General features: G+C 38.7%; 11 protein-coding genes and 4 non-coding genes across 15 annotated transcripts; 8 read left to right on the top strand and 7 right to left on the bottom strand.

The window, feature by feature from the left end:
* Nucleotides 1-195: 195 nt before the first annotated feature.
* On the bottom strand, nucleotides 196-1377 carry ZYRO0B15664g (type II protein arginine methyltransferase; the record flags this gene model as incomplete). Its single annotated transcript, XM_002495570.1, has 1 exon — nucleotides 196-1377. One exon carries the CDS (start codon nucleotides 1375-1377, stop codon nucleotides 196-198), a length of 1182 nt encoding a protein of 393 aa, XP_002495615.1.
* Nucleotides 1378-1639: 262 nt separating this feature from the next.
* Nucleotides 1640-4678, top strand: RAT1 (ssRNA exonuclease RAT1; the record flags this gene model as incomplete). Its single annotated transcript, XM_002495569.1, has 1 exon — nucleotides 1640-4678. One exon carries the CDS (start codon nucleotides 1640-1642, stop codon nucleotides 4676-4678), a length of 3039 nt encoding a protein of 1012 aa, XP_002495614.1.
* A 968-nt stretch (nucleotides 4679-5646) lies between these two features.
* On the top strand, nucleotides 5647-5718 carry ZYRO0B15620r. The gene has a single exon. It is a non-coding gene; the product is annotated as a tRNA-Glu (tRNA).
* Nucleotides 5719-7776: 2058 nt separating this feature from the next.
* Nucleotides 7777-9252, top strand: DBP5 (ATP-dependent RNA helicase DBP5; the record flags this gene model as incomplete). The annotated part of the gene is made up of 1 exon (XM_002495568.1): nucleotides 7777-9252. The coding sequence occupies one exon, from the start codon at nucleotides 7777-7779 to the stop codon at nucleotides 9250-9252; it is 1476 nt and encodes a 491-aa protein (XP_002495613.1).
* Nucleotides 9253-9901: 649 nt separating this feature from the next.
* TOM6 (Tom6p) lies at nucleotides 9902-10069 on the bottom strand (the record flags this gene model as incomplete). The annotated part of the gene is made up of 1 exon (XM_002495567.1): nucleotides 9902-10069. The coding sequence occupies one exon, from the start codon at nucleotides 10067-10069 to the stop codon at nucleotides 9902-9904; it is 168 nt and encodes a 55-aa protein (XP_002495612.1).
* A 3412-nt stretch (nucleotides 10070-13481) lies between these two features.
* Nucleotides 13482-13552, top strand: ZYRO0B15510r. The gene has a single exon. It is a non-coding gene; the product is annotated as a tRNA-Gly (tRNA).
* A 132-nt stretch (nucleotides 13553-13684) lies between these two features.
* On the bottom strand, nucleotides 13685-13755 carry ZYRO0B15488r. The gene has a single exon. It is a non-coding gene; the product is annotated as a tRNA-Gly (tRNA).
* Nucleotides 13756-14393: 638 nt separating this feature from the next.
* On the top strand, nucleotides 14394-17663 carry CRM1 (exportin CRM1; the record flags this gene model as incomplete). Its single annotated transcript, XM_002495566.1, has 1 exon — nucleotides 14394-17663. One exon carries the CDS (start codon nucleotides 14394-14396, stop codon nucleotides 17661-17663), a length of 3270 nt encoding a protein of 1089 aa, XP_002495611.1.
* A 227-nt stretch (nucleotides 17664-17890) lies between these two features.
* Nucleotides 17891-18712, bottom strand: MRPL9 (mitochondrial 54S ribosomal protein uL3m; the record flags this gene model as incomplete). Its single annotated transcript, XM_002495565.1, has 1 exon — nucleotides 17891-18712. The coding sequence occupies one exon, from the start codon at nucleotides 18710-18712 to the stop codon at nucleotides 17891-17893; it is 822 nt and encodes a 273-aa protein (XP_002495610.1).
* Nucleotides 18713-18940: 228 nt separating this feature from the next.
* MRPL6 (mitochondrial 54S ribosomal protein uL6m) lies at nucleotides 18941-19585 on the bottom strand (the record flags this gene model as incomplete). Its single annotated transcript, XM_002495564.1, has 1 exon — nucleotides 18941-19585. One exon carries the CDS (start codon nucleotides 19583-19585, stop codon nucleotides 18941-18943), a length of 645 nt encoding a protein of 214 aa, XP_002495609.1.
* A 214-nt stretch (nucleotides 19586-19799) lies between these two features.
* IMP3 (snoRNA-binding rRNA-processing protein IMP3) lies at nucleotides 19800-20354 on the top strand (the record flags this gene model as incomplete). Its single annotated transcript, XM_002495563.1, has 1 exon — nucleotides 19800-20354. The coding sequence occupies one exon, from the start codon at nucleotides 19800-19802 to the stop codon at nucleotides 20352-20354; it is 555 nt and encodes a 184-aa protein (XP_002495608.1).
* A 175-nt stretch (nucleotides 20355-20529) lies between these two features.
* On the bottom strand, nucleotides 20530-22686 carry ZYRO0B15378g (SKG-like transmembrane protein; the record flags this gene model as incomplete). Its single annotated transcript, XM_002495562.1, has 1 exon — nucleotides 20530-22686. One exon carries the CDS (start codon nucleotides 22684-22686, stop codon nucleotides 20530-20532), a length of 2157 nt encoding a protein of 718 aa, XP_002495607.1.
* Nucleotides 22687-23682: 996 nt separating this feature from the next.
* ZYRO0B15356g (dihydroxy-acid dehydratase) lies at nucleotides 23683-25434 on the top strand (the record flags this gene model as incomplete). The annotated part of the gene is made up of 1 exon (XM_002495561.1): nucleotides 23683-25434. The coding sequence occupies one exon, from the start codon at nucleotides 23683-23685 to the stop codon at nucleotides 25432-25434; it is 1752 nt and encodes a 583-aa protein (XP_002495606.1).
* Nucleotides 25435-25668: 234 nt separating this feature from the next.
* Nucleotides 25669-25824, bottom strand: SNR7. Its single transcript, XR_002648390.1, has one exon. It is a non-coding gene; the product is annotated as a U5 RNA (small nuclear RNA).
* A 185-nt stretch (nucleotides 25825-26009) lies between these two features.
* PET54 (Pet54p) lies at nucleotides 26010-26795 on the top strand (the record flags this gene model as incomplete). The annotated part of the gene is made up of 1 exon (XM_002495560.1): nucleotides 26010-26795. The coding sequence occupies one exon, from the start codon at nucleotides 26010-26012 to the stop codon at nucleotides 26793-26795; it is 786 nt and encodes a 261-aa protein (XP_002495605.1).
* Between the last annotated feature and the right edge of the window lie 7 nt (nucleotides 26796-26802).

Below are 26802 nucleotides of genomic sequence, written 5' to 3'. Positions count from 1 at the left end.
AAATTGTGTATTATAAAAAATAAAAATACTGGAGGTTGGGTTCTTTTTTCGTTTCTTTCGGCCATTACCATTACCATTCTTTTTTAATACCTTTAAGCTGTTAGTTATCGACAAGTATAATTACATAATACTTTATAGATAATATAGATATGCATAGTCAATGTGGATTCAAGTGAATTTGTTATATTAGCGGGGTCAGGTGGTATGAATTACACCCAAATTACTACAATGGATGGTTTCCCATTGGGCATTTAAGCGATCTTTTGACAGTGTTGAATGCTTTTCAACATCCGAAAGGTCCGTCCATTGATCAACAAATTCTGCAAGGTCTTCCACTTCACAGTATTTAGCAGATTCATTAACATTTGAATATATTTTTTGAATTTCATTAAAGTTTGCAATAAAATGCATCGTGTGTTCATCGATGGAAGGTCCTGTCAATTGGCTCCTCGGTATTGAATTTCTACCAAGTAAAAATTTAACCATTGTCCAAAATGAAGGCTGCCACCTCTGAGGAACATCAATGGCAAACATTTTATGTTCTGGTGCACAGATTTTAAGCATATCAAACAGTTGTACCAATCTTGTAGGGACGTGAAATTCATCTTCCAGATGTTGATCTTGATCTAAAACCATTCGTAAACTGTACTGGCACCAAAAATCCATATCTTCATCAAACCTCTTGGAACGTGTACCATCAGTGTGAATGTCCATATAGCACTGTTGCCATTGGTTCAATTCATTGGAAAACCGAACCAAATCGTGAGATAAATTCTTAATAATATCGTTAAGCATAAGCACGTAGACTGGATCTTCAATGCTAAAGGGTTTTTCCATGTCAATATTGGATCCACTTGGTGGGAAAATAGCTGCATTTTCGACAAGCCTTACATCACCGGGAATTCCATTAAGCAGCTTTTCCGTAGTCACAGTATGGTCGTTGTAAAGTGGTATAATAAAATATTTAATCCTTTCAAACATTCCCTTAGATAAGACCGATTGAAAATAAGTCATCATACCTTTGGCAATTTTTACAGCTTGCCGAAGATCAGTGAAAACATTAACAATGTTAAGATCATAGTAAGGATATGCATTCAATTTATAGTCCACTAAAAGCCATTTGGCAATGCATTGGGTTACGATAGGATCATAAAACTGTAAATGTTCCATGTTTTGTCCCGCCAAAGGGTTTCTCCTGGTGAAAAACTTCTCATACTTCATAAGATCGGGCATTGTGTTCCATTCGTAATAGTCTCTTAATGGAATTGTAGCAGTTTGGCCTGGTCTTAGCGTGTGTGACTTCAGTTCTTCAATCTGTACCACTGGATATCTACTTTGAAACCGAACCTGCGGCTTCCTCAAAAGGAGTCTGTGCATTCTCAATCAAATTTGTGTTTCCAATACCAATAATACCAGCAGCAGTAACACTTTCCATGGCCCACCAATTTAAGTACTGGGGAAGTCTGTAGTACCAGTACCCATTATTAGTTCTTATTTATTGTACCGTGTGAAAGGACGGCATGTTGAAATTTTTGACGGGGAAGCGATGAGATGAACTAATGAGAAGCATACTGCTAAGATATAAGCACAATCGACCGGTTGAAAAGTATCTTGTCGAGTCCGTATAGACCAGTTTAACATGGGTGTTCCCTCATTCTTTAGATGGTTATCTAGGAAATACCCCAAGATTATATCCCCCGTAATAGAAGAACAACCGCAGGTAGTTGATGGTGTTACGCTGCCCATAGACTATACAGCTCCTAACCCTAATGGGGAATTGGATAATCTGTATTTGGATATGAATGGTATTGTTCATCCATGTTCTCATCCAGAGAATAAGCCACCGCCAGAGACTGAAGATGAAATGTTATTAGCCGTTTTTGAGTATACTAATCGTGTTCTAAACATGGCAAGACCACGTAAAGTGCTTATGATTGCTGTTGATGGTGTTGCACCAAGAGCTAAGATGAATCAACAGAGAGCTCGTAGATTCAGAAGTGCTAAAGATGCTCAAATTGAAAATGAAAACAGGGAAAGAATCATGCAAGAGCGGGAACAATTAGGTGAAATAATAGACGGTGCCGTTAAAACTAAAAAGACCTGGGATTCTAATGCAATTACTCCAGGTACTCCCTTCATGGATAAATTGGCAGCAGCGTTAAGGTATTGGTGTTCCTTTAAATTGGCAACAGATCCAGGTTGGAAGAATTTACAGGTCATTATCAGTGATGCTACAGTGCCTGGTGAAGGTGAACATAAAATTATGAATTTTGTCAGGTCACAAAGAGCAGATGCACAATACAACCCAAATACTACTCACTGCATATATGGGTTAGATGCCGATTTAATCTTTTTAGGATTAGCAACGCATGAGCCACATTTTAAGGTGCTCAGAGAAGATGTATTTGCACAGGGCAATAACAAGAGGCATAATCTTAAGGATAGTTTGAACATGAGTGAGGAGGAAAAGCAAATGATTGCTAAACAAGATTCAGAGAAACCTTTCCTTTGGTTACACATCAGCGTCCTTAGAGAATATTTAAGTGCGGAATTATGGGTGCCACGAATGCCATTCCCTTTCGATTTAGAAAGGGCTATTGACGATTGGGTTTTCATGTGTTTTTTCTGTGGTAACGATTTTTTACCACATTTGCCCTGTCTTGACGTTAGAGAGAATAGTATTGATATTTTATTGGACATTTGGAAAGTGGTACTGCCGACTATGAAGACTTATATCACTTGTGATGGTGAATTGAACCTAGAGTCTGTAGAGAAACTACTTTCTCAATTAGGAAGCCGTGAAGCTGATATCTTCAAAACCAGACATATTCAAGAAGTGAGAAAACAAGAGAATTTTGAAAGGAAGAAGGCACAAAGGAATGTGTCTAAAGGTCAGGATCGACATCCGACAAAGCCCAATGAGCAACTACAATTGTATGATACTAATGGTAATTTGTCTAAGAGCTCTTGGAATTTGACAACACACGATATGGTTAATCTAAAGAAAGAAATCATGTTAGCCAATGAAGGTGACGCTAACGCTATAGCGACTGTTAAGGCTCAGAGTGATAAAAATGATCAATTGATGAATGAATTGATGAATGAACAAATGGATAAAGCGGTAGATGAAGCTAACAAGACGAATTTTACAGCAGCAGAAGTAATGAAGAAAAAGCTTGTGGCCAAAAAGCGTAGATTAGAAGCAGAAGAAGAAGAACAAAGGCAGGAAGAACAGAAAGAAGAATCTAGAAAGAAGAAAAAGACTGAGGAAGAAGCAACGAAGGAGGAACCAAATCTTGACGATCAAATCAAAGCAGAACTTGAAGAGGAGAGAATTGAAGAAGAAGAAGAAGAGGAAGAGGGACAAGATCAGGAAGAAGAACAAGGAGAAAAACCACCGGATTGGGTTCCAGAAGTTTCTAATGGTGGTATCACAAGTGGTATTGTAGATACTGATCAAGCTGTTAAGTTGCACGAACCAGGCTATCATGAAAGGTACTATACAGAGAAATTTCACATTTCGCCTAACCACATCGATGCTCTACGTAAAGACTTGGTTAAATGTTACATCGAGGGTGTCTCCTGGGTTTTATTATACTATTATCAAGGTTGTGCCTCTTGGACTTGGTACTATCCCTATCACTATGCGCCACTGGCGGCAGATTTCTTTGGATTTTCTGATATCAAAGTTGAATTTCCACCAGGTAAACCATTTTTGCCATATGAACAACTTATGAGTGTTCTGCCAGCAGCATCAGGTCACACATTACCACCAATTTTCCGTCCACTAATGAGTTCTCCAGATTCTGAAATTATCGATTTTTACCCAACGGAGTTCCCGGTTGATATGAATGGTAAAAAAATGCCATGGCAAGGTATTGCTCTTTTACCATTTATTGATGAGAAAAGATTATTACAAGTGGTACGTGCACAGTATTCTAAATTAACAGAGGAAGAAAAATCTCGTAATGTGGTCCGTAATCCAATTCTTCTAATCAGTAATAAAAATGCCAACTATGAAAAGTTTTTGAAAAAACTATACCCTACCGATGTACCACCTCAACCCGAATTATATTTCCAACATTTCCGTAGTGGTCTTTCTGGTGTGGTCTCTACTGACCATGAAGGTTACAGACCAAATAGTAAACTAAGCTGTCCGATTCAAACCGGTTCATTACCAGAGCTGTCTACCAATCTTTTCCTCAAACTGGATTATAAATTGGTACCCCTACCAAGTAAAAATAAATCCATCATATTAAATGGATTTATTGCATCTGAGCCAGTTCTATCTCCGTACGATTTAGACGCAGTAATGTACAAGTACAACAATGGACCTCCTCGTCGTTGGAATTTCGAAAATGATATGCGTAACAACGTTGTACCCGTTGGTCCCTGTGGTGTGACTCAGTACAAGCCAAGAGTTGGTGGGTATCGATCATTTTTCTTCTTTAGCAATATGCAACAACAACCGCCAACACCAATGCAGTATCAAATGTCAGGCCCACCGATTAATAACAGATACAATGGAGGTGGAAATGGCGGCGGTAGTAGGTACAGTGGTAGCTCAAGATACGGCGATCCTCCAAACAATTATCGAAACCAGAATAATGCACCTGGAATGAGTCGATACCAGACCGGTAGATTCCCTCAGAGGTCGGGTACCATGAGGAGGCATTAACGCTTTTTGTAAATATATCTAGAAATATATACGATAGTAACTTACAAGTTGATAGTCAAACAATAACCTATTTTAGTAAACCAATTTCGTTTATTCTTCTCCCCCTACGAACGGTTGAGATACTTACCCTTATCACAGGTGGGCTTTTGCGAGCAGCCCGAAAATGTCCAGTAACTATCGTTATATAGTTCTCTGAATTATGTTCAAGTTTATTTTTCGAGAATTTCCTTTTCTTATCAACAGATTCAGTTCAAACTGAATATACCAATGTTACTGATCTAAATCTCTGGTTCGCTCTCCTGTTGCCTCTGCGCGTCTCGCCTACCTATGGGAAACCTAACAACATCTAAACAATGGGCATAGTTATGATCATATAGATGTCTTGACCGGAAGATCAGTACGAGTCGCTTCCTGGAGTTGATATTATAGCTGCGCCGAACGCTCGTAAATCTAGAGAGGGAACAATAGTAAGTGAATGCCTGATAATCGGTAATATTCTCAAGCTGCACCTGTTTGTTCCTAACGATGGAAGATATTTGAGTAACATCACGAATGTTCCCTCCTTCACAAATTAGCTCTGGGGCGGCTCTTTACCACACTGGATTGTGATCTGTATTTATATTCCACGCTTACTAGAAGTTTATCATCAGAGATAGTCTTTTTCCACAATAGATGAAGTCTATTTCTTAGTTACGATTCGGTGATATATTTCAGCGGGATAGGAAGCAATTTGGGACGCACATAATGAACTTTCGGCTTCTCGTGCCTTGTCACTGGTTTTCCTTGAAGTATTTGCTATGGTTTCTAGCTAAATCATGAAGGTGCTGCTTACTAGCCTCTTCCGTGTGCCTTAAATGCGAGGGGTAGATTCAGAGCTCACCGTATACTGTTCTTGCTCATGGTAAAATTCCAAAAATACTATCATATATATTTAGTAAAGCGTTCCTAACAAGCAGGATAAGTCTTAATCCGATGTAGTGTAACGGCTATCACATCACGCTCTCACCGTGGAGACCGGGGTTCGACTCCCCGTATCGGAAATTCTTTTTTTATTTATTATCCCTCTCCCCACACTGCTCGGAATAACTTTTGTCACTTTCGGAAGCAAGGCTTCGGATGCAGAGGACCGGTTGTCACTCCCGTTTTTATGGCCAGAATGCAAAGGCGGGGTGCAGGGAGCATTTTCTACTGGTAACAAATACGGCTGCGAAGAAACACAAGGATACTAGTTTTTCCGCTATTCCGGTTTCCCGCCCTGATTTTACCTCTTCTATTTTCCTTTTATTTCCCGACCTTTTTTTTTGTTCTGAGATGATGACAATTGGATACGGGTATAGTTCAATAGCTAGCGGATTTTGACTAGTATCTGGGTATTAAAAGTAGGCAATAAAAGAGAGAAATATAAGAGAAAAATAAGGAGAAACCATTATTCATTGTCATAGCTGGGAGCAGTCTGAGTCTGCAAGGAAACAGAGGGTATTATCTATTCCTTTTACTTTTATTGATTGATTGCATACAGTGTTCGATTTAACAAAAAAGGTCTCGTTATTTCTTCCTTCCTTCCTGCCTTCTTTCCTCACTATACTATATTACAATACTCTATTCGTGTTCCTATTGTGAAGTCTTCCCTTTGTTAGCTGGGTATGTTCGTGTCACCACCACCAGCAACTACCAGAACACAGGTACTGGGAAAAAGGCCAATAACTAAGGCAGATGCGGCAAATGATCATGCACTAGCGAATCATCATCACCAACAAGGGGGGATATTTTCTTCGCTAGGTGCTATCCCTGAAGGCTCAGTATTCGAATTGTCCAATGGCTTACCCCCCGCAAATGCGGTTGCTGAGGCTAATTTTGTGAACGCTCCCGTTGAATACCAAGACCGTGCTAGAACGGAAATTCGTAAGAGGTTGTTACCGCACCATTCGTCTTCCACATCATCAGCCAGGTCATATCGATCGTCTCGTTCTAGTTTGGATAATGTAAGTTTAGCGAGTGATAATGCCTCCTCATATCAGAGTAGTATTTTTTCGTCACCAAGTTTAGCAACAGAGTCAAGTACAGATACATCAATTCACCTCATCAGTGAAGTTTCGTTACAAGATGTATTGCCCAAGACTTTTTACGATATGTATGCTCCCGAAGTTGTTATGTCAGATCCAGGCAATCTTTTACCGAACGGTAGACCGAAATTTACGGAAAGAGAATTATTGGATTGGGAATTGAATGATATCAGATCATTGTTAATTGTAGAAAATTTAAGACCTGAATAGGGAGGAACACTGCCGCGAATCATTTCGCCGAGGCATGATATGCCACAATTTCGATTACAATATTTACCGCTTTGTTCATCAGATTCGTTTATTATTGAGACGCTGGTATCGTCGGATTTATATGCGGAGGTTAATTTGGATTACGAATTTAAATTGACAAGTGCTAAATATACAGTTGCAGCAGCAAGGAAACGGCATGAACATCAGACGGGCAGAAATGAGCTGATAATGCAATTAACCAAACCAGAATGGAGAAATATAATTGAAAATTATCTTTTAAACATTGCAGTCGAGGCACAATGTAGATTTGATTTTAAGCATAGATGTTCAGAATTTAAAAAATGGAAACAAAGACGACAACAGGAGAGTAATAATTTGAGAAAGCCCGACATGCCGCCACCGAGGTTTATTCCACCGAAGTCCAAGTCTTCGCATTCAAGGGGAAATCTGTTGGAGAAGGCATTGATGAAGAGCTTTCAAAAAAATGTTGATGATGGATCGGCCGGTTCGATTCATCACGGCAAGGTGGGTTTAACAAAGGAAGAAAAGAATGAAATTTGGTCGCAGTGTCAAGCAAGAGTATATCAAAGATTAGGACTCGACTGGATGCCGGATAATTACGAAAGAAAAAGGTCCTAATAATGCATTTTTCAGATTTTTTAATTTTTCAGATTTTAATTAGTGATTTTTTTTTCTTTATAGAGACGATATGTATGATGGAACGAGAATTTTTCATTTCTATGAGATGCCTTAAGAGAAGGAAAAACAAAACGACTAGCTTCGACTTTTAACAAACACTAGACAAAGGCAGGAAAAAGATCGATAATGACAGAATCTAAGGGTGATCCAGCTGATTTATTAGCATCATTAAAGATTGATGGTAAGGAGAAGGAGGTGAAGCCTTCTGCTGACATTGAAAAGAAGACAGAGGACAAAGAGGGAGAACAAGAAGAACAAAAGACTAAGGACGTTAATCAAGACGAATCGAAAAAGGAAGACGAACCAAAGAAGGACGACGAATCAAAACAGCAACAAGAGACCAATTTAGTTAAATCCGAATATGAAGTTAAAGTTAACTTTGCTGATATACAAGCAGACCCCAATTCACCACTTTACAGTGTTAAATCATTTGAAGAATTAGGACTATCACCAGAATTACTCAAGGGTCTTTATGCTATGAAATTTCAAAAACCATCCAAGATTCAGGAGCATGCCCTACCGCTGTTATTACACAATCCGCCACGTAATATGATCGCGCAGTCACAATCAGGTACAGGTAAAACAGCGGCATTTTCATTGGCAATGTTAACTCGTGTTAATCCTGAGCTTGGTGAAGCTACACAGGCCATTTGTCTAGCACCATCCCGTGAATTAGCAAGACAAACTTTAGAAGTTATTCAAGAAATGGGTAAATTCGCCAAGATTTCAACACAGTTAATTGTACCTGAAGCCTTTGAAAAAGGCCAACAGATTAAAGCTCAAGTTGTTGTCGGTACACCGGGAACTGTGTTAGATTTAATTAGACGTAAATTGATTAATCTTTCACAAGTTAAGATCTTTGTTCTAGATGAAGCTGATAACATGTTAGATAAACAAGGTCTTGGTGATCAATGCATTCGTGTCAAGAAATTTCTGCCCAAATCTACTCAATTGGTATTGTTTAGTGCTACTTTTCCTGATCAAGTTAAAGAGTATGCTAAGCGCGTAGTGCCCGATGCTAACAGTTTGGAACTACAACGTAATGAAGTCAACGTCAGCGCAATTAAACAACTTTACATGGATTGTAACGATGAAAGCCATAAATACGAGGTATTGACAGAATTGTATGGATTATTGACCATTGGATCTTCAATTATATTTGTCTCGACAAAGAAAACTGCTAATTTGCTATATGCCCGTCTAAAGCAAGAAGGTCATCAAGTTTCCATTTTGCATGGTGACTTACAATCCAAGGAGCGTGATAGACTAATTGATGATTTCCGTGAAGGTCGCTCTAAGGTTTTAATTACGACTAATGTTTTGGCAAGAGGTATTGACATTCCCACCGTTTCCATGGTTGTCAATTACGATTTGCCTACAACACAAACTGGACAACCTGATCCTTCTACCTATGTGCACAGAGTTGGTAGAACCGGTAGATTTGGTAGAAAGGGTGTTGCCATTTCATTTGTCCATGACAAGAAGTCTTACCAGATACTGTCGTCAATTCAAAAATACTTTCAAGATGTGGAGATGACAAGAGTGCCTACCGATGACTGGGATAAAGTGGAAAAAATTGTCAAGAAAGTACTAAAAGAATAAGCTCACCGATAAACTGCTGAATATTAATTGACTAGTAGTGTTTACCTTTTATCGGCACATCGCCTTGTTGGCTCAACAATCGTTCTTAACGACATGCGGTTCTTTGTAGCACATTTTTCTAGAAGCCGAAGAGGGAGAGAAGGGGGGACTCTTCTACAACTATAAAAGGAGTTGACAATTATATTCGGCTTTTCCGTGTATATCTTCTTTGACTACAAAGATACAACGATATATCCAATAACTTTCTAATCATGGACGGCGCCAAACTCGTTAACATCATCCTTGGTATGTACTTACAAGATTTACTTTGCCGGTAAATAGCTTTTACTAACCCTGTCCCTCAGCTATCTTTTTACCACCAGTTTCTGCATTTTTGTCCAGTGGTTTCGGTACAGAATTCGTCATTGACCTTATTCTAACAATCTGTGCGTTCTTCCCTGGTATGCTATTTGCCCTATACCTGGTCTTCAAGAACCAGTAAGGTGATGAAAAGATACAGTGACGATGACCCGTAATATAATTCTAACTAGCTTTTTCCGATCTAATATGTGTAAATCTTAATAAATAAGAGTAATGTCGATTTTTGCTTCTCTTTTATTTTTTATTCTTTCGTTATTATAACTATATAAATTTATTTACATGAGGATTATTATAGCTGTGGTGCCATCATGTCCATCAATGGTGATTGGATGAAAGCAACACCTGCAACGAAAAAACCACCGTTCAACACAATAGTGTACAGTGGGGATTCCTTGAATTTTTGGAAAGCAGATTTTGGAGGTTGAGGTGCTTTTGGTGCAGAAAACATTCCAGACATTGTAATAGATTCTACTTGTGCTGGTAAAAGCTTTAGTTGTTCAAGTAATAGTCTGCAGTGGTGATGGAGTTCTAAAGCCTTGAAAAAAAAACTATTAGAGAAAAAGTCTTTCGTACATCGTGATTACAGTGGTATTTAGGGTCTTGATCGTAATTCACTATGGTAATGATAGTCAGGGGAATCGTTAAGTAGAGATTCCCTGGACTCTTCGAGCTGATGTTCCATTATAGAGGAATCTGTATTGGGTTCATCTGGTTTCGTTGTTGTAGTTGGTGTTGATGATAGCGATGATTTCTTGCCGACGTAAATTGACCAGCGACATCCGTAGTCCAGCAGTCTCCAAAGATAAGCAAGTATATCGTAAGTGTATATAAGTATTAGTGGACCAATTACCAGTGCGATTAGAAAAAAGCAAATCGTTTGCCAGATTTTCAAAATGTGTGAAGCAATTTCAAGCATTTCGGACTTGATTCTGATTTACATTCAGTAGTAGTGATTCAAATGGATTGAAATGGCGAGATGCGCTTTTGAGAAGGAAAAAAAAAAAAAAAAAAAATGGTAAGATCGCTTATATGGGATGAGTAGCTTTAAGGCAATAATGCTAGCAAAATTAATTTGCGTTCAAGTTGGTGCCTGTTAACTTTTATTTTCTATATATATATAAACTGGGAGGGGTTAAAATTACTGGACCCCTACTACACTTAATTCTAAAGTCCAAACTCTCCTGATGTGAAGTCTTACCGGTATGCGCATTTTGGTGAGACCGTCATTTGGAGATGTTGGAGTTTTTATTCTAATTTTTGGTTTTGAATCGGACCTACGGGTTTCAGTATCCCATGATCCATAAATTTCGACGTCTAGATCTAAATCCTCCTCACCCCACCAACACTTTCTAGCAGGCTTCCTCCAAAACAATAGTAGTTTAACATTGATATCGGGTTTGGGCATTAAGTCGTAAAGTTTTGGAGTTTCTCTCTGATGGGATTGTGACCTTTGTCTGGAACCGGATCTGGATCTGACGTTATCAGCCAAGGCAGATAATCTTGATTTTCTCTTATCGCGGCCTGTTCTCGATGATGGGCGATCCTTACCAATAGTTTGATTCGATTCAGTGGGTGTTAATGACTGCGTGGGTGACAGGCTGATATCTCTGAAAAAGGGGGAATTTGGTTCATTTGGTTGAAATTGTTGTTGCTGTTTTTGCTCGCCATCCCAACGTGCTTTCGCCTCCGAGTATTGTTTTCTGAATGATTCGGTTGTTTCGTTGGCGATTCGACACAGGGATAGTGAACTAATAACCGTTTTACCAGGTTCTTGGAATCTGTTGCCCCAAACTGATTGGTTTTGAAATCCCGACGAACAGAGCATATCCTTTAGATGTTGCTCAGCGGGACCTAATTCCTTCTCGCGTTGGGCATAGTAGTCATCATCGTACGAGTCATTACCGTTAACATTATTATGGTTGTTATTACCGTTATCATGCTGATTCGATGATAACTTTTTACGATTGTTTTTCCTTAGTCGATTGGAAGAATAAAGGCCCTGGAAAATCGATCCCTTCGATGTAAGGTAGCTGCCAGCAGCTGATTTAACTTGAGCCATGATATGATATAAAAGTTCTTCACTAGTTTCATTATTATCAAAGATAAATTCACTTTGTGGAACACAATAATAGTCCAAATCCTCCCTGAGCACAATAATAGTTGGTTTTTCATGTAAAATTTCTTGTTCTGCACTCTCATGATTGTTCGAACCGAACGAGAAAAGACCTCTATTTGACGGCGAACGGTCAAATATTTTATTCACTGGGTAGTAGATAAAATCTTGATACGCCTTGTTATAGGCCTCCATGATGTATTCAAAGCAATCGGGGAAGAAATTCGGGATGTAAACCTCGTCTTCGGCAGTTAGATTTGTAATTACCTGACCATTTCGATCCAAAAAAACACCGCTGGGGAAAAGGCATAGAAGTAGGGATTCGGGCTATGACATTAACTGATCTCTAGTAATGTAATAATGAGTTTCGCGAATGTTCAAGTGGATTAACGAGTTTCCGTAGTCCTCATCTCCGAAATCACCGCCCGAGGGATCCTCCGATTGATATTGTCCACTATTCTGATGAAAAGCATCGGTCGTTGGGCCCGTTTGTGGTACCTGTGTTACTAAACTCTCCATTTTTATTTTTGTCTTTATCTTGACAATGCTAATGCAAACGACAACTTTCTTTTCTATCAACAATTCCCAGGAAGAAAAAAATCCAAAAAAAAAAAAAGCGGCTGCAATGAGAAGTACCAAACAGAAGAAAAAAACGACTTGGTTTCAAACAACGCTTAGAAGAGGTTCTTGTCTAGAAGTCTGCTACTTTCTTGTTTAAAAGTTCTTTCTTGCAGTTCTTCTCCTCCGTAATTTGAGCTCTTTTCCTCTTTTACTCCTTTCAACACCAAATCACGCAGAACGGGATAATTGATTAAACGAAGTGTGACTAACAGTAGTGTTGAAGTGTCTGAAATTTTATACTACTGCTATTTTTAATAGTATCAGCGCCTCAAGTTCAAGTGAATTCAAACGGTATTCTTTGGTTGTATTGCAGTGAGGTGTAATAGGTTTAGGCTTTTAAATTTTTTAGATGTTTGAAGTCAAAATTTTATTAACCCTTCTGTTTTTCTGAAAATTTGACTTTAGAGGCAGTAGCAATTTTTAGGAACCAAATTGAGTTGACGATGCTCAGGCTAAGCTTCTTGTTATTCCTTTTTTCTTGAATCCAGCACTCTCGTTCTTGTTCTTATTAATGTCTCTGGTTGTTGTATTTTTTTTTTTTCCACTAGAGTCTCTGGGCAAAAAAAAAAAAAAAATTAAGCCTATCTAAAAGATTCCGCGATCAGGATGGGTTTATCTCATTTAATCTATACTGCAATACGGCGTGAAAGGTGTGCCTATAAGTGTAAAGTTTTTATCTTTTTTTTTTTTTCTTCTTACATATACATGAAATTTTTGTAGCTAGAGCGGTGTCATGCCGTATGCGTAATGGTCATGATTGCGATTTTCGAGGAAGCAGCGGGCAGACTCCGGGATTATTTTTTTTGATTGCCATCTCAAGAAAAAATGACGGGAAAAGGAACTCACAATAATTGAAACAAACTATGAATTCAGCCTTCCCTTGTTAGGTATTGTTTATTGTTGGGCGGGAGTTACCTGCTGCTTTCCACTGAGGCTTGTTTGGTGATCGCCTGTATGCAAGTCTATAGCAAGAATTTGGTTTTTCCGGCGGAATCGGAGGGTATTGCTGGTCGCGGTAGTCCGGACGGTGTTTTGTTGTCAAGTGGTAACCAAGGAAAGTGATACAGCCGCACGCTGGCTAGCTGTTTCGCACTGTTAGTTGGCAATGCCCTCCTAACTCTTCATTCAACAGCTTGCGCAAGTGGTTTAGTGGTAAAATTCATCGTTGCCATCGATGAGCCCCTGGTTCGATTCCGGGCTTGCGCAGTAACATTCATTTTTCTGTTTTGGCAATTATTTTTTTACTTCTCTAGTAGTCCGTTAGCTCAACTTACAAAAAGCTGACAGGGTAGAATTTATTTTCTTCTCACAATGAAGAGAAGCGGAATCAAAAAACAATGCGCAAGCCCGGAATCGAACCAGGGGCTCATCGATGGCAACGATGAATTTTACCACTAAACCACTTGCGCCTTTCTATGGTTACTGCATTCAAACAGCCGTATTTCTCACGCTGCTTCCTACACACTTTTCGCGTCGCAACACGTCACAAGAAAAGACAGAACATGATCTACGGTCGGGTAACAGCGGAGTGCTTTTTCGGGGAGACCCGTTTTCGTCTCAAATCATCTGTGCCACTGACCCCTGTGATTTTTTTCCTCTTTACTAACATTTTTTCCTAAACTTCAACAGAACCAATTCGTACAGTATCTATCTGTCATTAGATCGAAATCGAAAAGAAGCAAAGGGTAGAGCTACGTCTTTATCGTTTTACGGTTAGAAACTAATTCTCTATTGATCTTTGTTCATTTCATTCATTGTCATTATTTTTATACTATTACTTTTTTTTTTCTCTTTTTTTTAATCTCTTAATCATCACTCCTATCACCGCTACCACTGTTTTCATAGAATTCCATTCTCTTCGTTTCGATACTTCAGTACGACAATCCAACACCGCTACAACGCTACTAAGATACTACGATACTCTAGTTCGTTAATTTCATTTTTGTTCTGTCCGATTTTATGAAAGTTTGGGTTATACAATACAAACTGACTGATTATTTTAAGGGAAAACAAGTAACAAAGAAAGATATTAAATAGTTTGTCCAAGATGGAATCGATTTTAGATTTTTCCAAAGAGTTAGACATATCAGTTTTGGACCAGGTCGTTGACACTTTTTACAAGGGTTCAGGTGTACAGCAGAAACAGGCGCAATATGTGTTAACCAAGTTTCAAGAATATCCTGATGCATGGCAACGTGCCGATCAAATTTTACAATTCTCACAAAATCCACAGACGAAATTCATTGGATTATCCATTTTAGATAGATTAATCACCAGAAAATGGAAGCTTTTACCACAGGAACAGCGTGTGGGTATTAGAAACTTTGTGGTGGGGATGATCATTTCCATATGTCAAGACGATTCACTTTTCCATACTCAAAAGAATTTGATCAACAAGTCAGATTTAACTTTAGTCCAAATTTTAAAGCAAGAATGGCCACAGAACTGGCCTGATTTTATTCCTGAATTAATTGGGTCTTCAACTTCGTCGATAAATGTTTGTGAAAACAATATGGTAATTTTGAAATTGTTGTCGGAGGAAGTTTTCGATTTTTCAGCTGAACAAATGACGCAGGCAAAATCTTTACATTTGAAGACTTCGATGTCAAAGGAATTCGAACAAATTTTCAAGTTTTGTTATGAGGTTCTAGAACAAGGTTCATCGCCGTCTTTGGTAGTCTCAGCATTAGAATCACTATTAAGATATTTGCATTGGATTCCATATCGTTACATCTATGAGAGTAACATTTTAGTGCTTTTGAGTACGAAATTTTTAATGTCTCCAGACACAAGGGCTATAACGTTAAAATGTTTAACTGAAGTTTCCAGTTTACAAATTCCCGCTGATAATAACGCTATTAAGGCCCAAACGGTTCTTTTTTTCCAAAACACACTTCAACAGATTGCATCAGGTGTAGTCCCCATCTCTGCTGATTTGAGAGCTACCTATTCGACGGCAAGTGGTACAGATCAATCATTTTTACAAGATTTGGCAATGTTTTTAACGACCTATCTGACTCATCACAGACAGCTATTGGAAGATGCATCTGTGGAGGATCCAAACTTGAAAGTTTTACTACTAAACGCACACCAATATTTGATTCAGCTATCAAAGATTGAAGAAAGAGAATTGTTCAAAACCACATTAGATTATTGGAATAATTTAGTGGCAAGTCTATTTCAAGAAGTGCAAAAATTACCAATCAGTGAATTGAACCCATTGATGCAATTGTCAATAGGATCACAAGCGATTAACAGTAATAGTGGTGCATTGAATCCTGAATTTTTGAAAAGATTCCCACTAAAGAAACACATCTATGACGATATTTGTTCACAATTAAGATGGGTTATCATTGAAAATATGGTTAGACCTGAAGAAGTTTTAGTTGTTGAAAATGATGAAGGTGAGATTGTCAGAGAATTTGTAAAGGAATCTGACACCATTCAACTGTACAAGTCAGAAAGAGAGGTATTAGTTTATTTGACCCATTTAGATGTTATTGACACTGAGGAAATTATGATTAGTAAACTTGCACGTCAAATTGATGGATCTGAATGGTCTTGGCATAACATTAACACTTTGTGTTGGGCTATTGGTTCCATCTCAGGTACTATGAATGAAGAGACTGAAAAGAGATTTGTCGTTACAGTGATTAAGGATTTGCTTGCTCTTACTGAAAAGAAAAGAGGTAAGGATAACAAAGCTGTGGTTGCATCAAACATCATGTATGTGGTTGGTCAATATCCAAGATTTTTAAAGGCACATTGGAATTTCCTACGTACAGTGGTTCTTAAGTTGTTTGAATTCATGCATGAAACACATGAAGGTGTTCAAGATATGGCTTGTGATACTTTTATCAAAATTGTTCAAAAATGTAAATACCATTTTGTCATTCAACAACCAAGAGAAACTGAGCCATTCATCCAAACAATCATTAAGGACATTCAAGAAACGACAGCCGATTTACAACCACAACAGGTTCACACATTTTACAAAGCATGTGGGTTAATTGTAAGTGAAGAAAGGAATGAACCAGAAAGGGTTCGTCTCCTAGCTGATCTCATGCAATTACCTAATATGGCTTGGGATGCTATCGTACAGCAGTCTTCCGCCAATCCTGATCTATTACTTGATCCTGAAACCGTTAAAATTATAGCTAATATCATCAAGACTAATGTTGCAGTTTGTGCATCTATGGGGCCAGATTTTTACTCTCAATTGGGGTATATTTACTACAACATGCTACAATTGTACAGAGCCGTTTCATCCATGATTTCTGTTCAAGTTGCAAAGGACGGATTAATTGCTACAAAGACCCCCAAAGTACGTGGATTAAGAACTATTAAGAAGGAGATTTTGAAATTGGTTGAAATCTATACCGCTAAATCCAAGAATTTGGATGAAGTCGTTAAAGTGCTAGTGGAACCACTATTAAATGCGGTTTTAGAGGATTATATGAATAATGTTCCTGACGCAAGAGATGCTGAAGTATTAAACTGTATGACAACTGTCGTTCATAAAGTGGGGCACATGATTCCTCAGGGTGTTATTCTCATATTGCAAAGTGTGTTTGAATGCACTTTGGATATGATTAATAACGATTTCACAGAATATCCAGAACATCGTGTTGAATTCTACAGATTGTTAAGAGCCATCAATGAAAAATCATTCGGTGCCTTATTAGAATTACCACCAGCTGCCTTTAAATTATTTGTGGATTCCATCTGTTGGGCTTTCAAACATAACGATAGAGACGTGGAAGTTAACGGTCTACAAATTGCACTTGATCTATTGAAAAACATAGAACAGTTGAACAACACTCAGTTTGCAGTTGCCTTTTATTCAAATTTCTATTTTGTCTTTGTTAGCGAAACGTTTTACGTTCTTACTGATTCCGATCATAAATCCGGGTTCTCTAAACAATCGCTACTGTTAATGAGACTAATTGCATTGGTAGAAGAAAATAAAATTACCGTCCCCATCTACCAAGAAGGTTCTGCACCTCAAGGTACATCAAATCAAGTTTATCTGAATGAATATTTGGCTAGTATGTTAGCTAACGCATTCCCACATTTGGCTAGAGAACAGATCGTTAATTTCTTGACGGCTTTGACAAGTCAATATAGGGATCCAATTAAATTTAACGGTACGTTAAGAGACTTTTTGGTTCAAATTAAAGAAATTGGTGGTGATCCAACCGATTACCTGTTTGCTGAAGATAAGGAAAAGGCACTTTCGGAACAACAAAAAATGGACAGAGAAAGAGCCGCCAAAGTTGGTGGTTTGTTAAAACCTTCTGAATTGGATGACGAATAAGGTTGTTGATTATTTTTATCGTATTTTTTCTTTTGACTATATCGTTGTTTTTAATCAGTGTAATAACTATCAAAGAGTGAACTATTCGTTTCGTTAGTATTTTTTACCCTCTGCAGAGAGTTTAGAATTTAAATTACATATATGTGTATATATAGATGTCAATATGTACAGGATAGTTCGAAAAAAAATAAAAAAAAAAGAAGTTTTTTTGTCTGTTCCTTAATCGTTCATTGTTCACTTGCTGGTGCTTTCTTGATGGCATCTTGAATCTTAACAAATGCGCCTGTAGGACCTGCAACGGAACCTTTAATTAATATCACACCAAGTTCATCATCAACTTTTAACACTTGAGCATTTTGTATGGTAACATGATGGTTCCCCATATGACCAGGCATTTTTTTACCAGGTAAAACACGACCAGGATCTTGATTCTGACCATATGAACCACCATGTCTATGCATAATAGAAGTACCATGAGAAGCTCTTAAACCGGCAAAATGGTACTTCTTCATCACACCTGCAAAACCTTTACCTTTGCAAATAGATTTCAAATCCACATATTGACCATTGTTGAAGAATGAAGGTTTAATTAAAGTTCCAAGAGGTAATAATCCATCTTCATTTTTAACTCTAAATTCAGACACTCTCTCCTTGGGGTTAACTAACTTCGAGGCAAAATGACCTAGCATTTGTCTACTGACTTTCTGGGGATGTTTCGAACCATATCCTACTTGACATGCAAAATATCCATTCTCCTCCATGGTTCTATGCATTAAAACTTCAACATTATCCATTTTCAAAACTGTACATGCAACTCTTTTACCAGTAGCTTCATCGAAAAATGGCATCATACCTTCTTTCTTAGTCAATGCACCACAACGTAACGGTAGCCATTTCCTCTTCTGGGCCTGTTGTGGTGAATGGTTAATTGGTTGTGCATCCAACTTTATCGTGTTAGCGACACTTGGGGCTATAAGAGATGCTCTTGTAGAAGAACATCTGGCGAAAACGGTAGGTCGGCAGATGCTTGGCCAAATATTAGCAGGCATTGTAATGAATATCAACTTCTAGAATACTTTAATTGATACAATTACCTTCGAAACCTGGCTTTGTATTCTCCATGTATAAGAACATTTGATCTTGATATCCAAATTTTTCAACATCGTTCACTATGACTAGAGCTCATCTCATCTCATACTGAAGAGAACTGATAGAGGTACTAATAATATGTATTCCAGTGTATTAAGGTTATTGTATTTACAAGTATTAAAATTAAATCATTTAATCTTCTTGTCCTTCAATTTGATGGTTTCGTTATTTACATAAATACCTTTACCCTTATAAGGTTCAGGTGGATGGAAGTTCCTCAATTTGGCAGCGAATAGGTGGACCTGTTGCTTATCACAGCCTTCTATTATCAGAGAGGTAGGCACTGGAGAGGTAACTTTGATTCCCTCTGGTACCGTTAAGCCCTGCATGACTGAAGCACCAACTTTAACGCTAACAAATTTACCGTCTTGTTCCACTTGCGCCCTGTAACCGGTACCCACAAATTTCAAAGTTGCTAAATGTCCTTCGCTTACACCAGTAACATGGTTATTGATATGAGACCTCATTGTCCCCCACATTGACCTCTGTATCTTGTCGCTGGTGTCTAGGACGGATACGTTTAATTTCGCACCAGATGAATCAGCTTGTACCTTGACGAAATCGGGCATTTCCATTGCAACTTGGCCTTTAGGACCTTCTACAGTAACCATTTGTGATAGTTTTAAGGATTTATTACCTTTTCTGATGACTTTTGGGATGTTTAAGGCAGAAACGGAGAATTTGGTCTCTGCTGCCAGATAGATAGGAGAACTACCAATGTGTGAGCATAATTGACGGCTTACAGAGAAGCACCTGGCGCTAATGAATGACATGGATTATGGAGATCTTGCTATCCTTTGTATCTTCGTGGTGATATGGATTGATGAAGTTGGTTTTTTTTCACTTGACATCAAAGGAAGGTAGGTGAAAAATAAAAAAAATTTCAACTCATCGCATCTCATCACCACTTCAATAGCACTTGGTATCAGAAGAAGTACAGGGTTTGAAGAGTTATAGACCCCAGAAACTGATTCTACGAGTTAAGAAATGGTTAGACAGCTTAAGCACCATGAGCAGAAACTGCTGAAGAAGGTCGATTTCCTCGACTGGAAGCAGGACCACGGTCATAGAGATACACAAGTTATGAGAACTTATCACATACAGAACCGTGAAGATTATCACAAGTACAACAGGATATGTGGTGATATACGTCGTTTAGCTCATAGACTCTCGTTACTACCGCCTGAAGATCCATTCCGCAGAAAACATGAACAATTACTACTAGATAAGTTGTACGCTATGGGTATATTGGCTACCAAGTCAAAAATCTCTGATTTAGAAAATAAGGTTACTGTAAGTGCTATATGTCGTAGAAGGCTGCCTGTGATCATGCATAGACTCAAGATGGCTGAAACCGTTAGTGATGCAGTTAAATTTACTGAACAAGGTCATGTTCGTGTAGGTCCAAATCTAATAACAGATCCTGCGTATTTGGTCACAAGGAATATGGAGGATTACGTGACTTGGAACGATAACTCTAAGATCAAGCAAACGGTGCTACGTTATAGAAATAAAATCGATGATTTCGATTTTACACAATAAAATAATTTTACAACTCTTTAATACAACTTTTTAGTTATAGTACTTATACAGGGGAAGGAAAGAAAGATAATAGAATAAAAGAAACTGAAAATGGTTTAATTCGAAAAAAATAATGCAATTAGGAAGTTCGTATTTTATGTTTTAATTTTTATTTTTTGTAGTTTTCTTTATTGAATCATACAATCTTATAGTTGTGAGAGGAGCCCAGCTGTCTTCTCAAATCGTCATTAGAACCAGTGTGTGGTAGAATACCACCAGTACTTGGTGGCTGTAGGACATCTTCTTCTGCAAGAAGACCACTGACACGAGAATTGTATGCAGCTTGTTGTCTATAATAAGGATTCATCTGTGTTGTTATACTGTTATTCCTTGTGTTCATACCGCTGACATTTCTAATTGAACCAGCAGGTCTGAAATTTGTCGGTAGGGTTAATTCGGATGGATTTGTCATAACGACACTTTGTCTCATCTTATAAGGTGCTAATGGTGATCCTGTTTGAGTGGTATCGTCATTGTGGGCATAAAACAATTCTGGATGATCCATTGGATTCAATGCAGTACCGTGGACTCTAGCTGCTTGCAAAGCTGGCAATGCTGCAAGTTGTCTACCTCTCGACTTGAAAGACGTCAAGGAAAGTGAGGATGAAGAGTAGGGGAGATTTGTTGGTGTTGGCAATTCATCAATACTTTCCAAAGTCTGAGGGTGGGCTCTCTGAGGCATGTTCGAGTATCCATAATTAGATTGTGGTGGTGCGTATTGCATAGGTGAGGAGAATTGAGATGGCGCATATTGTTGAGGCGTGAAAGATGGTTGAGAGAAAAACTGAGGTGATGCATAAGCTTGGGCATCGTAGATTGGCTGTTGCATCGGGTATTGCCCCTGAAATTGTTGTTCTTCTTGTTGCCATTGCTGTTGTTGCAAGCGCAATTGTTGTTCTTGTTGTTGTAACTGCTGCTCTTGCTGTTCTAGTGTCAGCTGTTGACCGTGCTGCAAATTCTGTCTGTCTACAGATGCGTGTGTTGGCACAGCTGAATAGATAGACGAAGCACGTTGTGCCAGAGCATCTTGGTTACCACCAGGAATCGTCAGTAAATTACTAGATTTGGGTTGTTCTAGCTGTTGTGGTTCTGGTGGTTGTTCTTCATTACCTGCCGAAGGATCCAGCGTTGGCAGATCTGGGTACTGACCGACTTTAGTATCCATATCCTTTTCAATATCCTTGTTTTTATCCCTATTCTCATAATACACTTTGTAAATACTCTTCATTCTCTTGATATCCTCTTCTTCCCTTTCGCTTAATGGCGGTACAGTTTCGTCTTCATTTCCGACTTCAAAACTAGTTTCATTAGATTCAGGTTCTTTGTCTTCACCACTACGATTTTTCTGAATCAATGCATCTCTTGATCTTGCCGCGCTATCATCTAATCTACTTTCACTTGCATCGAGCCCGCTATCACCTTCAGCATATTGCTTAGTAACTTGACCAACAACTGACTTAACTGGACTTTGTCTCACCGATAACATTTCTTCCTCTTGTTCGCCATCAGCATTTTCACCTTCACTAATACTACTTGAACGAGATGTAGCGGCATTGTGAACGTGAACGTGTTCCTTTGATGTTAATGCGTTGAATGTGTAGGAATGATGACCACCTCTTGGATATGACAATTCGTACGAGCTCAAATTGTTATTGTTAGCGGCGATCTTGTAAGGACCATATGCGTCATCGTGCTGTCTACCAAATTCTCTGATAGTAGTGGTATCGTTTCTTTCAGGAATTCGGAAAGGATCAACACTTTGAATTCTCTGTCTTGTCATCCTTTGCTTGACTCTAGGAGGCAGATAAGAATCAGAATCATCCATCTCCTTGACTTCATCAGCTGCGCTCGATGAATGAGAATCGTCGTATAATTGATTTAGATTGCTTAGATCTTCAATATCACCAGTAAAATCAGGATCATGGTCATTCTTTGCTTCCCTCTTGTTTCTACGGTATAGTATCCAAATTAGTATACCAAGAAGAACGAGGACAAGAAAAACCGGAACACCAACTGCTACACCGACTGCAACGCCAACTGTATGGTCGTTTTTACTCTTGTGGACAGTACTATCATCGCTGTCACTTCCACCACTACTACTATCATCACTTCCCCCACTACTACTGTTACTATCATCACTTCCCCCACCACTTGTGTTACTGCCTTCATCACTACTTAGTTGACCACTGCTAATCCTTTTTACCAACCCATCCGTACTCAAATACAACGGATCTTGAGAAGACTCCGGTACAGTGGATGCCACTTTTAACGCATTGGCATCCATCATTCTCATTTAATATCTGGAAATATAAATTACTTCGAGAGTCTTTTGAAAAGAGGTGATGAATTGAATTATTCTTACCGCCAAGTTCTCACTTAAATTCCTTTCAGCACCTTTTAACGAAACCTACTGTCCAAACATTCAATCTGCGATTGGAAAGAATAGCTAGGGTCCTTAACGAGAATGACCAGTCTATATATCAAAAATGACAAGAAGCAAACAAGCAGAGGAAAAAAAAATAAACAGCGAAAGAGTGGATGGTTAATCCTATTTCTATATCTCCCAATGCATTGATTAAAAGACGCGATATTCAGTAGATTGACTTTGCGTTCAAATATTCGTGAAGGTAGTCAATCAATAGATCTTACTCTACTGGTAAGTCAAGGAAGCTGCGTTACTGTAGAGAAGGACGTAAACAGAGAGCCCAGCACGACCAGAATTTTTCCTTCTGATTAAGAAAACAACAAGACACGAACGCGAAAAGTTTTTCCGTGGGTATTTGTGCGCCCTTTTCTTGGCGGTCGGAGTTCTTCAATTTTCGTGTCTTAGGATTCCTCGAAGAAATTGATAAAAACGGCCAGCATCAACGCGAATGAGCCAGCAGAAGAGCCGGTCTCTCCGGCCAGCCATTGAGAAGATAATATGGGGAGAAGCATGTTTGGTTTTATGGTGAGTTAAACGCTTTAATCGGCTTTGGGATGCTATATAGTAGATAAACAATGGTGACACCAATCTCAATCATGCGAAGTCTTGAGGGTGTACGGATGCTTGAGTCTTATGTGATTGGCACGTGATCAGCCGCTAACGGTCAAAATTAGGTGATTTACGCCTGAACCGCCCTAGTTTGTTTGTTTTTTTTTTTCTTTTTTCTTTTTTCTTTTTAAAGGTTGACAGTTGACTGATGAAAAAGACTGATGAAAAAAATATATATGTATATCAGAGGAGCTCATCTCTTTATAACAAGCTTAGTCACTATTGTTCCCAGTCTAATCAATAGTTGTACCAATAATGGGGTTGTTGATAAGATCTGCAAGGTGTTTCTCCACCACTAAAAATGTGGGTAAGAAATTGAACAAGTATTCATACGTTGTTACGGAACCAAAGGATCAAGGTGGTTCACAGGCTATGCTTTATGCCACTGGTTTTAAACAAGACGACTTGAAAAAGGGTCAAGTTGGTGTTGGGTCACTTTGGTGGTCTGGTAACCCATGTAATATGCATTTGTTAGATTTGAATAACAGATGCTCGGAAGCAATTAATAAGGCGGGTTTGAAAGCTATGCAATTTAACGCTATTGGTGTCTCTGACGGTATCTCTATGGGTACCAAGGGTATGCGTTATTCTTTACAGAGTAGAGAAATTATTGCAGATTCTTTTGAAACTCAAATGATGGCTCAACATTATGATGCAAACATTTCAATTCCTTCTTGTGATAAAAACATGCCAGGTGTTATGATGGCTATGGGTAGACACAATAGACCTTCCATCATGGTTTATGGTGGTACGATTCTACCAGGATCGCCTACCTGTGGATCCGCAAAATTGCCAAACAAAATCGATCTAGTCGCCGCATTCCAATCATATGGTCAATTTATCTCCAATCAAATTACTGAAGGGGAAAGAGCCGATGTCGTCTCTCATGCTTGTCCAGGACCTGGTTCTTGTGGTGGTATGTATACTGCTAACACTATGGCTTCAGCTGCTGAAGTCCTTGGTATCACTTTACCAAACTCTTCTGCATTCCCAGCAACTTCAAAGGACAAATTGAACGAATGTGATTCTATTGGTGAAGCTATCAAGAAGACGATGGAACTTAACATCTTGCCTCGTGACATTTTCACTAAGCAGGCATTTGAAAATGCTATCACTTATGTGATTGCAGTTGGTGGTTCTACAAATGCTGTCTTACACTTGGTGGCCATTGCTCATTCTGCCGGTGTCAAGCTTACACCTGATGATTTCCAAAGAATTAGTGATAAGACTCCATTACTTGGTGACTTTAAACCTTCTGGTAAATACGTGATGGCTGATTTGATTAAGGTTGGTGGTACCCAAGCTGTTATCAAGTTCCTTTACGACAACGGTTTCATGCATGGTGACACATTAACCGTTACTGGTGAGACTTTGGCTGAGCGTGCCGCCAAGGCTGTTCCATTGTCTGAAGGACAGGAACTAATCAAACCAATTTCACAACCAATTAACCCTAACGGTCACTTACAAATTCTTTACGGTTCTCTAGCTCCTGGTGGTTCTGTCGGTAAGATTACCGGTAAAGAAGGTACCTATTTCAAGGGTAAGGCTAAGGTTTTCGAAGAAGAAGAAGCATTTATCCATGCATTGGAGAGAGGTGAAATCAAAAAGGGTGAAAAAACTGTCGCAGTGATTAGGTATGAAGGTCCAAAGGGTGCTCCAGGTATGCCAGAAATGTTGAAACCATCTTCTGCTTTGATGGGTTACGGTCTAGGTAAAGATGTTGCCATGTTAACTGATGGTAGATTCAGTGGTGGTTCTCACGGTTTCTTGATCGGTCACGTCGTGCCTGAAGCTGCTGAAGGTGGTCCTATCGGTCTGGTGAAAGATGGTGATGAAATCATCATCGATTCCAACAACAACAAGATTGATCTACTGGTGGACGAAAAGGAACTTGCTGAGCGTAAAGCTAAGTGGACTCCACCAGCTCCACGTTACACCAGAGGTACTCTTTCCAAGTACGCCAAATTGGTTTCTAACGCCTCTCAAGGTTGTGTTCTAGATGCCTAGACATCTCTAAAACATGAAGGTCCTCGAAGGATTCATAAATGACTACTTTTATTTCAACCATAGACAATCAACAGTCCATTGAATGGACATCATTTATTTATTTTACATTATAATGTTATGCAAAAAAGATTTGTTATTTTGAACTACCATTGAAGCCAATCCATGAACTCATGAGATTTAAAGATTTCAATGGTTTCAAAGACCAGTTTATGATTAAAAACTGGATCTTTGGATAGAAAGGTTCCAAAAAATATAATGAAGCCAGAGATGCAGCATTACCTGTGTGAGACAACGCCCGGATGGTTCTGGTAAAAGGCAAGAACCATATTCGTTATAAGTTGGGTTCCGAAGAGCCCTTCTTGACGCTGATCTCCATCTCTGAGCTTGGTTTCTTTAAACAAGAAGTGGCAAATATTTTTAAACAAGTTTACCGATTCCTGGGCTTTATATACTACTTGAGTTCTGTGCGGGTAACATGAAATTTTAACAAGAGCACTTTCTTCTGTAGTCATATGAGCGTCTACATATCTAGATGATAGAGGGATTAATAGGGAATTCCAGGACATTAGGTCGTCATGGCTTCCAAGGATGCTTTGAAACGGGTACTATCCCATTTGAAAGAGGGTAAGATATTGGGTATAGCAAATTCGTGGAACGAAAAGAGTTCTGCATCGATATGGAGACCCGATGTGATAAAATCTACAGCATTAAAATATAGAAGTTATAATCCATCACTGACAAGGGATGATTTCAAAAATTTAGAACCGAATGTCCTCTTTAATTCAAAACCAATAAACGGCACAGATTTTGAACTTATCAAATGTCGAGATCCAAAATTCTTTCAGTTTAAAGATCAATACGTTCTTCTATTTGAAAACCATGATTCTATGGTGAAATATATGCAGAACACTAGCTCCAGTAGAATTAATCATGTTAGAGTTAAATTTACTCCGCTACGAATGGGTGATATGATTGGTATTAACTATATGAATTATGTGCATAATCTATTGGCGGCATACGATTCATCAGAAACTTATTTTGATATGATAAAGAGGAAAAGGGAACCGATTGGTGATATAGATTTACAAGATTTGACACAAATTGCACAACCTTTTGAAGAAAAATCTGCGCTTATATGGGATTTACCCCTAGAGACTAAACCGATTCATGTGATGGATAGATTTTGGTTTTACGATATCAAGCACTGTTTCAAGTTGTATTGGGATCATACTACTGGCCGTACGCTTTACTATGTGGCTTTTAATGAGGCCCAGGACTGTACGAAGTTTAGACGAAATCTACACGGTTGTAAACTAGATGATTTGCCCAGAAAGCTACTCATACATCAATTGAAAGGGTAAGTTGCGT

The sequence above is a fragment of the Zygosaccharomyces rouxii genome (assembly GCF_000026365.1).
Source record: "Zygosaccharomyces rouxii strain CBS732 chromosome B complete sequence".
Lineage (NCBI taxonomy): Eukaryota > Fungi > Ascomycota > Saccharomycetes > Saccharomycetales > Saccharomycetaceae > Zygosaccharomyces > Zygosaccharomyces rouxii.
This window is presented reverse-complemented; position numbering and strand designations above follow the sequence as displayed.